Source organism: Lolium perenne, chromosome 1, assembly GCF_019359855.2.
Source record: "Lolium perenne isolate Kyuss_39 chromosome 1, Kyuss_2.0, whole genome shotgun sequence".
In the NCBI taxonomy this organism is placed as follows: domain Eukaryota; kingdom Viridiplantae; phylum Streptophyta; class Magnoliopsida; order Poales; family Poaceae; genus Lolium; species Lolium perenne.
This window is the reverse complement of record NC_067244.2, coordinates 148,386,172-148,395,322: the sequence shown is the minus strand read 5'-3', so window position 1 is coordinate 148,395,322 and position 9,151 is coordinate 148,386,172. Positions and strand designations below refer to the sequence as shown.

Sequence of the window (9,151 nt, the reverse complement as noted above, 5' to 3'; positions counted from 1 at the left end):
GATGATAAAAAGCGAGCGGTGGAATCCTAGCACACACAGAGAGAGAGAGAGAGAGAGAGAGAGAGAGAGCTAGGCGCGGATTATAATAAGAGTGTGAACATATGATGATCTTGTGTACAATGATGTGCCAATTAATTATTAAAGTGATCTAGAAGAAGCCAAAAATTCTGGTTGACCTCCATTTGAGAAGAAAAGAAATTAAGAGAAGGAAATGAGAGAAATATTGGAAAAAGAAGCATCTCATCAAGAAAAGGTACTTCTTCCAAAGGTTGTGAAGTTAAAATTCACCACAATATCTACTTCAAGTTGCCCTTAGGCCATTCTTAATGTAATTGATCAATTCTTACCTCTTGAACCCAAAATCACATTTTGTTAAAAAGTTGAAGTTCGTAGTGAACCGATTAGCCTTTTTTAATATTCATTTGGTAATTTTTTTTTATCAAGCATGGGCTAGTGTAAGAAATATTTGGGATTGTGGCTACCATCTAGTTTCTTCCTGTGTCCGCCAATGCTAGGAGTCACCAAGAGAAATGAAAAAAAAACAGTTAGTCGTCTTTTTAGAAGAAAAGAAATCAAAGAAGACGGAATGTTGAAAATGTAAGTTTGTCATCATCATCATCATCAACATCAAGGAGTTCCGCCAGAGGCTGTGAAGGTAAGATCCATCACACTATCTACTTCAAGTTGGGCTTCCACCACTTTTAGTGTGATTGATCATTCCTAACTCTTGTGCTGCAAATCATACTCTGTTCAAAGTTCAAACACGTGCAGAAATGAAAGAATCGACAGCCATTATTTAGCTCGATTAATTTGGCACATGAACCCTCAGGGGCTAGTTACAATTTTGTGAACAGAAAGAAAGAATTAACACAAGCCGATCAATGGGACAAAGAATAGGCAGCGAATACATACATGGTCAAAGAAAAGCCTCTAATTGAAAGCTACCACCAAGTCGAATAGGAAATCAATCAATCGCCACTCTTAGTACAAACACCAAAAATCTCTCGAGTGATGGCGCCATGAATGACGGATCACGCGACCCTGCAGTTGGCTCTGATCTTGCCGCTGCTGCCGGTGAGCACGCCGACGTAGCCCATCTTGACCATGGCTGCGGCGAAGTCGCTCTGGAAGGTGGCCGGGTCGTTGGCGTAGGTGACGACCTGCAGTGCGGTGTTGCCATCGCTGAGCAGCGCCTGGTCGGAGGCGAGGAGGCCGCGGTTGGCCATGACGCCCTTGTAGAACCCTTCGTCGAATGTGTTGGGGGTGACGACGTCCATGGGCACGAGCGCACCCGGCGAGGCGCCGGCGCACTGCTGCCCGAGCTGCGCTACGTAGCCGGGGTCCATGGTCGGGTCCGGCGCCGTCGGAGACGGCGACTGCAGGCGGCTGCTGAAGGAGCTGCAGTGCGAGCCGCCGATGGTGTGCGCCCCGGAGAGCGTGACCAAGTCCTTCTGGTTGAGCCCCTTGGAGGCGAAGATCTTGGTGAGCTGGTTCACGTTGGGGGTCGGCGGTGGCAGGTTGCCGCTCGTGTCCTGTGCCCGCGACACGCTCCCGTCCCGCCGCCCCGCCGGGACCTGGTACCCGTTCCCGCCGGTCTGCACATGCACAAGACGATGTTGATGAGTGCGTGCTGATTAGTTTTCAGAGGTACTTACATTTCGAACCAGGTAATAACTCTTCAGCACCACATTTTGAACATGTAATAATTCATTTTAACAGGCTGACAATACGGTCCCACCGGCCAGCCCTGCGTGGCGAGGCCAGCAAGGCAAGCTTGAAGCAAGGTCATTGGAGGCTCAATCCACTATGACAAAAAAAGAAAGAAACAAAACTAATTTTCTCTTTTACTCTTCTCACCCCTGGCATATGCAGGTGCAGCATCATTTGGTGCAAGCAATGTGCAGAGGAAAAAAAGTAGCAAGGGGACACAGATCACATAAACTTTAGTAATTCGAAAGCCTACGTGCTGGCCTAGCTTTACTTAGATTAGATTAGATGCAAAGAGCCCATATGATCATGTCTGGTGATGATCTTAAAGTGACGGGTAAGAAGGATTAATTGGGGTAAAGTGATAACAAAATGGATTTACGCGCGCGAGCACGTACGTACCAGCGCGAGCGCGTCCCTTGCGGCGAAGGCGAGTATGTCGGCGCAGGAGACGACGCCGAAGCAGGCTTGCTCCACCCGTGCCTTGATCCTGTCGATCACCTCGAAGCCCCGGAGGCTCTTGTTCGGCCCGGCGTCCTTCTCCGCCGTGTTGCCGCTGGTGGAGTCGATCAGCACGGACGCCTCGCAGCCCCCGACGAAGCAGTCGTGGAAGTGGAGACGGAGGAGTCCGGCGGCGAGGCCCGGGTTGCCCGACACCGCCTTGCTCACCTCCTGCTGAACGATGATCTCCGCCGCCGGGCACGAGCTGTCGTAGAACCCCACCCGCATCTGCGCGCGCGCCCCCGTCGACGCCATCAGCAGCACCATGTATGAGACCACGGCTGCCGCCTGGAGCAGGAAGCACGTCTCGCCGCCCCGCTTCATCTTCGCCACCTCCATTGCCGCTACGATCCTCGCTCCAGCACTGTCAGTCTGTCACTCTCTCTTTATACACTGGCACGCTATATACTTCTTGCCTAAGGAAGGCGAGAGCTGATCGAGGGCAGTGTGTTAAATAGTGGTGCAAGGAAATAATTAAACACCGGAGAGATTAGGGGAATCTCGAGGGGATTGGCGGTGCATGTGCGCGCGGAGGGGAGAAAGGGTTGGTAGTGGAAAGATGTGGTGGAGAGATTGGAGGTCGGGGCATGGCCGGCTTTGCTGCTTTTCTGCTATCATTGGTGCAAATGGTAAGGCTGCGAGATCTGTGTGGTACACTGGTACGTACTCTAATGTTTTCAGCTGAACCCAGATGCAGCACATCAAGCCATGGATTCGGCCGGTCGATCCAGAGTCCAGACTCCAGAATCCAAAACCATTTCGCCGTGATGATTTTGCGATGAAGATGAAATGGTGATTTCTGCCGCATCTCGTGATTATGTCTGACGATGTTTTTATCTGATGTCAGTGGTGCTATAGCGCACGAGGTCGTGCGTGCATGAACTAGAACTAAAAGATTATCATAATTCATAAACATAGGTTCTGTTAGGACGATTTATTTTCTGCCAAGACTGAAGTGTGACATGCGTCTCGTTTACACTTGGTAATGTAAGCCATGTCTGAGCTAGCTAGTAGTCTTGTTTTTTTTTCTCCGAAGTAAGATATGCTAGAATTTGTTAGCTAGCTCTGCTTAATCATTGTGGCCTCGCTGCATGTGGATGGATCCAATTGCTCAATCTTCTTATATAACAGTTGAATGGTCCAATAAGTAGCTTTACTCAAATTTAGATGCTAATTCGTCTGTCCCCGTTTGTTTTCTGCATGTCGCAAAGGTCTAACGGCGCATCAGATACACGCGGCATGCATAGCTAGCAAAACTGATTCCTGACAGGCAAACTCCAGTGAGTTCAGAGATGCAAAATGGCAAATGCGCCACAGCTAGAAAGAATCCAGCTGGGCCCCAATATACTAGAAATCTGCACAACTATTTGCTCATATGCCCGGTCGTGTAGCCAAAGTAAATGGTGGTACTGAAGCTTAACCATGGAGCAGAAAACGCTTTTTTTTAGCAAAGGTGCAATAATGCAGAGCATATAGTTCTTTTTTAGCAGGTGGCCATAAGTTCAGAATTCAGGGAGAGTGATAATGGATACGATCGAATGACATGCAATGCAAGTAAGGCCTACATATGCAGGAAGAGAAGAATGTTACTCGAGCCTAGCGGAGATACGATTTTACCAAGAACAAGGAAGTACAGATCCCCACAAAGAAAAAAGGAAGTACAGATCCACTGACTGTTCTGTAGTGCACATGCAGATCGTGCATGTTTGGTAGATCGAGGTCATACCGTGACAAGATTTATGTGGACTCTTGTCGATCGTCTGAGTAACCTTTTGACCTCAGGGTAATGGACTAATCGTGGCGGCAAAGTTGGATCTATGGAGCAGAAATCGAGTCGAGGGATATAATATGTGAATATTCCTGTAGACTAGAAACATATGGCTGACTAGCCAAGTGGCCATGTATGCACTGCCTTAACTGAATGCATGCAGAAGAAGGTTCTAGCTCAAGCAAAACGAAATTAAAGCAATGTGAACTGTTTTAAGCTGAACCGGCTGATCTCTTGGAATCTTGGTTGTATAGCGTTACCTTTGACACGCTGTCATGGCTGATCACTCATCAGCCTCTTTTCTTTTGAACAGAAAAGCATCAGCTTTCTGATTCACAGGTCCATGAAGTTTAGATTAGGCTTATGGCGTAGTGTACTCAGGCTACCTAGCAGCAGCACATGGCAAAAGTTGTAAGGCGCGTACGGGTAAGGCATTGGCCATGGGTTCCCACGGCGACTGCCTGGCCAGGCGCAGCGACAGATTTCGCTGTCGGAAACCGCAGCTTGGAGCGTGTTCGTTCACACGGTCTCAATCTTTTTTTGAACAACACGAGGCGCTGGTGGCTCCATATTTTTCATTCAGCTCAGTTGCAAAGTACAGCACGAATTACAAAGTCCTGGCAAGCTGAATTTTGCAAGATTGAGATACCTACCATGAGCTCCGCCACAACCAAGGCAGCTGAAGAAGACGAGGAAGAAGAAGAATGCTGCGGGTGTGGGCGCAGCGCCACCCCCTACTTTGGGACAGCCAGCACCGGGTATGGTGCAGCCCGCGCCAACCCCTTTGGGTATGCCGGATGTGATGCCTTCTGTCGAGCCTGCGCCGTTACCTGCACAACACCTTAGGGTGTACCCATCCCGGCTGCACCTGCTGCGAAGCAGAAGAAGGTAGGGCGCTGCTGGAAATGCGCCGTTAATTCTCATGCTACCAAGGATTGCAAGGTATTACACTACTGTTTAGTTTGTGATTCTGGGGCACATCCGACCATCAGGTGCCCAATTCTGAAGTTACCGAAGCCCACCAGCTTTTTTGTTGGATGTGGGAATGATGCCACGCTGGACCTTCAGCTCCCGGACTCGGTGTATAAGCCTCAGTTGATCACTTCTGGTGCACCTACAGCCTTGGTTCAGGTGTCAGGAGAGGGGATAGTCACAGCGGCGGATATTTAGAGTATTATGGCACGCATGTGTCCTGGAAATCCAACATGAAAGTGGGAGGCGGTGGCTCATGGTGTTAATGCTTTTCTTATTGGGATCCCTATGGCCGAGGACTTGGCGAGGATTGATGGGATGTAGATGAGTGTGCCCAAGATAAATGCACAGGCGCTTGTTACTTCATGGGCACATCAGGATGTCTCCCCGGAGTTTGTTATGGAGCCGGTATGGGTGCATGTCGATGGTGTACCTGACTCGGTGTTAAACTTCTTAGGTCTTTCGGTTGTGGGTTCTCTTGTTGGTAACACTCTTGATGCACATTTATGTTCGCTTCGGAGCCAGGGGTTGTTCGAGTTCTTGTGGCCATGAGAGACTTGGCAGCTTTAGAGAAACATAAGGATGGTGACAACCGTCCCTGCTTGGAGGTGGTAGCTCTGTTGCACCTCAGTGGTTACAGGTTTCGGTTTCGGCGAGAGGCGGTTGATATAGGCCAGATCCTCATTTCCGTCCTTTTTCCTGGAAGGATAATGATGATGCTTCCCATGGCTTTGAGGAAGAGAGGCTCGATGATTCAGAGGCAGATGTTGCACCGGAGACAGCTAACATGGAGGTAGATGGCCAGCCTCCTGCACATTCTTCTGGAGCCGCTGCAGCGCCGGTTACTCGGGTGGCGTTGACCCGACCATTCGCCGATGTCGGACAGAGGGAGGGAGATTGTGGCTCGGGCTAGGTCTTTGTCGCCTCACCTAGTAGCATCTCCCCCAGCTTCTTCGAGAGCTTCTTCACCGTCGCGGGTCCGGACCTTTCTGCAAGGTCGTACTCGTCCTGGTTCTTCAGACACTTCGCTCTCTACGCCGCCGAGGACGCTGCATGTTGTACCGACTCCGTCTTCTACTTCAGCACATACGGAGCCGGCGCAGGGTCTACACGCGCAGCCGTAGGTGACGGCTACACCACCGCCGATGTACACGGAGTTACAGAGGCCGGGGCAGCAGCTGCTGGCGCCGACATCGGCGTTGCAGCCGCGGCAGCCCACGCGCGGCGAGGAGGTGGACACAGAGCAGCCAGCCACGGTGGTGCCACCTCCATAGGCGGAGGGCCACGTGCCGCCCCGACACTGCGAGGAGCTGCCGGTCGGGCTGCCCTCCCCGGCGGCGCAGCCTACACAGGCGCGCGGTGGAGCTAGGCCGGGGAGCCACGCTGGCTCACCTGGGACGGGCGGAGGCTGCGCCAAGTCGACACGGACGCCTTCCTCGCCTACGGGAGCTTCTTCGCCTAGACCCAGTCCGCTGCAGGGGGCTACACCGCCATTTACCCCTGCATCGGACGTCTCCACGCACGCCTCGACAGCGTCCTCACCGCGCTCGAGGTCTCGCTCTCTGGTTTCCACCTTGCAACAGCCTCCTTCTGCTTGCCCCCACCTTTCGTTCAGCCGATGGTGAGGAGGAGCGGGAGATAAGCTCTTGCCGAGGATGGAGCGGGAGTCACTGATGAGGATGTGATGCAGCGAGCTATGCGGCGCAAGGTGGAGAAGAACCTCGACACGGCAGGTATTAAACAACCGGTTAATTCTTTTACAACTTTTTCATATGCTCGTATTTCTTCGAATTTGAGTAGTTTAGGTGTGTCGATAGGTAGTCGTTCAGAGGAGATTTTGGTTTCAGCTAATGTGTTGAGACGGATGGAACATGACCGTTTAACGGTTGTTCCTAAAGTTTCCATTGGCCTTGAAACCCCCATACTAGATGATGATGAAGATGATAACATCCTAGATGGCCATCTTCTCTCAGCTATAGTTGGGACTATAGTTGGGAATATTACAGAAGTTGATTTGGAACACTTAGACCTTAGTTCATTGTATGATCTAAAGGCGTCTGCACGTGGTTCTCGATCTTCGGCTGGAAAGAAATCTCGTAGCTATGGTAAGGGTAATAAATCTAAAAAGTTTCACGATGAATGGCATGTTTCGGAATAGCAGAGGTCTTGGTGACTTGGCTAAGCATTCTCACATTGCCGCTTGTTGTAGAGATTTAGATTTAGATTTCATGACTATATCGGAGACAGGTAGGCGAAATTTCTCACTAAGTTTTCTCAACCGTTTATCAGGCGGGATTAACTTTCAGTGGTTTTCTCGCCCGCCTCGTGGTAGGTCGGGAGGCATATTACTTGGCGTCCGCATAGACACTATGACTATCTTAGCTAGTTTTGATGGCGAGTATCATATTAAACTCGACATTCAGAATAAAGCTGATGGTTTCATTTGGAGTCTGGTCATTGTGTATGGTGCCGCCCAAGATGCTTTTAAGGCTGACTTTTTACGAGAGTTAGTAAATCTTGCAAAACATAATCCCCACCCCATTTTGATCGGAGGGGACTCAGATTTCCTCACGAGAAAAGTAAAGGCCATTTCGATGGACACTGGCCTTTTTTATTTAATGATGTCATTGATAGCTTAGACTTAAGAGAGGTGTTCATGTTCGATCGACAATTTACTTGGGCCAACAGCTTGCCTGAACCCACGTACGAAAAACTAGATCGCGTGTTGATGGATACCGATTGGGAAGATAAATACCCTATGGTGTCGGTCCATGCACTAGAACGTATCGAAAAACTGTCTGACCATGCTCCTATCTTTTTAACTACTGGAAATCCCCAACCTGTTTGTAAACGGCCGTTCAAGTTTGAACTTGGCTGGCTACATCGAGAGGGGTTCCATGAAATGGTTAAGATGGTTTGGGAGGGACCAGTCTTGGGTAGCACCCCAATTATGAGATGGAATAATAAGATGCGGGCTATGCGCAAACATCTCTCAGGTTGGGCTACCCATATGGTTGGTATTCTTAAAAAAGAGAAGGCTCGCTTATCAGTTGTGATTGATGAGCTAGAGACATTTGCGGAGGTTAGACCGCTATCTCCACAAGAGATTGAACTCAAGAATCAATCCAATGCGCAGATAGCGAGTCTTCTTCGTGAAGAGGAGCTTAAATGGTATCAATGTTCCAAAGCCCAATTCATATTGGAAGGAGATTCAAATACGCAATATTTCCATGGCGTGGCCAATGGGAGACATCGGAAAAAACGTATTCATTCTCTGGTACAAGATGAAGGGCTGATTGAAGGCCATGAGCAACTCAAATCTTACATTACGAATTATTATAAAGGTTTGTTTGGTCCTCTAGAGGAAAGTGGATTTTCTTTAAACGAGGACTTAACGGATGATATACCCCAAGTACCTATGGGAGAAAATGGTCTTCTGACTGCACCTTATTCAGAGGAAGAGGTTCAGAAGGCAATTTTCCAAATGGAATGTAATAAAGCACCGGGTCCAGATGGTTTCCCAGCCAAGTTTTATCAAAAAAAATTGGGATATTATTAAACCGGACCTTCTAGCTATATTTAGTGCTCTGCACATGGGTCAACTAGAACTATTTCGTCTAAATTTTGGTGAAGTAATTTTGTTACCGAAAGTTAATGAGGCAGAAAGGATTCAACAATATATACCTATCTACCTTTTAAACGTAAGTTTCAAGATTTTCACGTAAGTGGCCACCATTAGACTTAATACGGTCGCAGATCATGTTGTTCGTCCACCACATACTGCTTTCATGCAAGGAAGAAATATCCTGGATGGAGTGGCGGTTTTGCATGAGACAATACATGAAAGGCGTATGATAAGGTCAAGTGGTCTTTCCTACAGTAGACTCTTAGGATGATAGGTTTTTCACCCGAGTGGCATGCTCTAATCAATGATTTTGTGTATGTAGAAAGTGTGGCAATCCGGGTTAATGATGACACCGAACACTATTTCCAGACACAAAAAGGGTTACGCCAGGGGGATCCGTTGTCACCAATGTTGTTTAACATTGTAGCGGATATGTTGGCTATCCTGATAGAGCGGGCCAAGTCTGAAGGTCAGATTGAAGGGGTGATTCCACATCTGATCGATGGTGGTTTATCTATCCTTCAATATGCCGACGACACAATTCTATTTATGGATCATGATCTCGAAAAAGCTCGCAA

At 48.8% G+C, this 9,151-nt stretch overlaps 1 protein-coding gene across 1 annotated transcript; it reads right to left on the bottom strand.

Moving 5' to 3' along the window:
• Positions 1-774: 774 nt before the first annotated feature.
• Positions 775-2,697, bottom strand: LOC127307295 (peroxidase 5). Its single transcript, XM_051338029.2, has 2 exons — positions 2,110-2,697; positions 775-1,595 (listed from the first exon to the last, which is right to left on the bottom strand). Exons 1-2 carry the CDS (start codon positions 2,545-2,547, stop codon positions 1,032-1,034), a joined length of 1,002 nt encoding a protein of 333 aa, XP_051193989.1. The 5' UTR covers positions 2,548-2,697; the 3' UTR covers positions 775-1,031.
• Positions 2,698-9,151: the final 6,454 nt, after the last annotated feature.

Excerpts from the sequence above, each read along its gene's own strand:
- LOC127307295 (XM_051338029.2), bottom strand. The coding sequence starts at position 2,547 with ATGGAGGTGGCGAAGATGAAGCGGGGCGGCGAGACGTGCTTCCTGCTC. Across the intron at positions 1,596-2,109 it reads CAAGGGACGCGCTCGCGCTG|ACCGGCGGGAACGGGTACCA; the intron begins GTACGTACGTGC and ends GTGCATGTGCAG.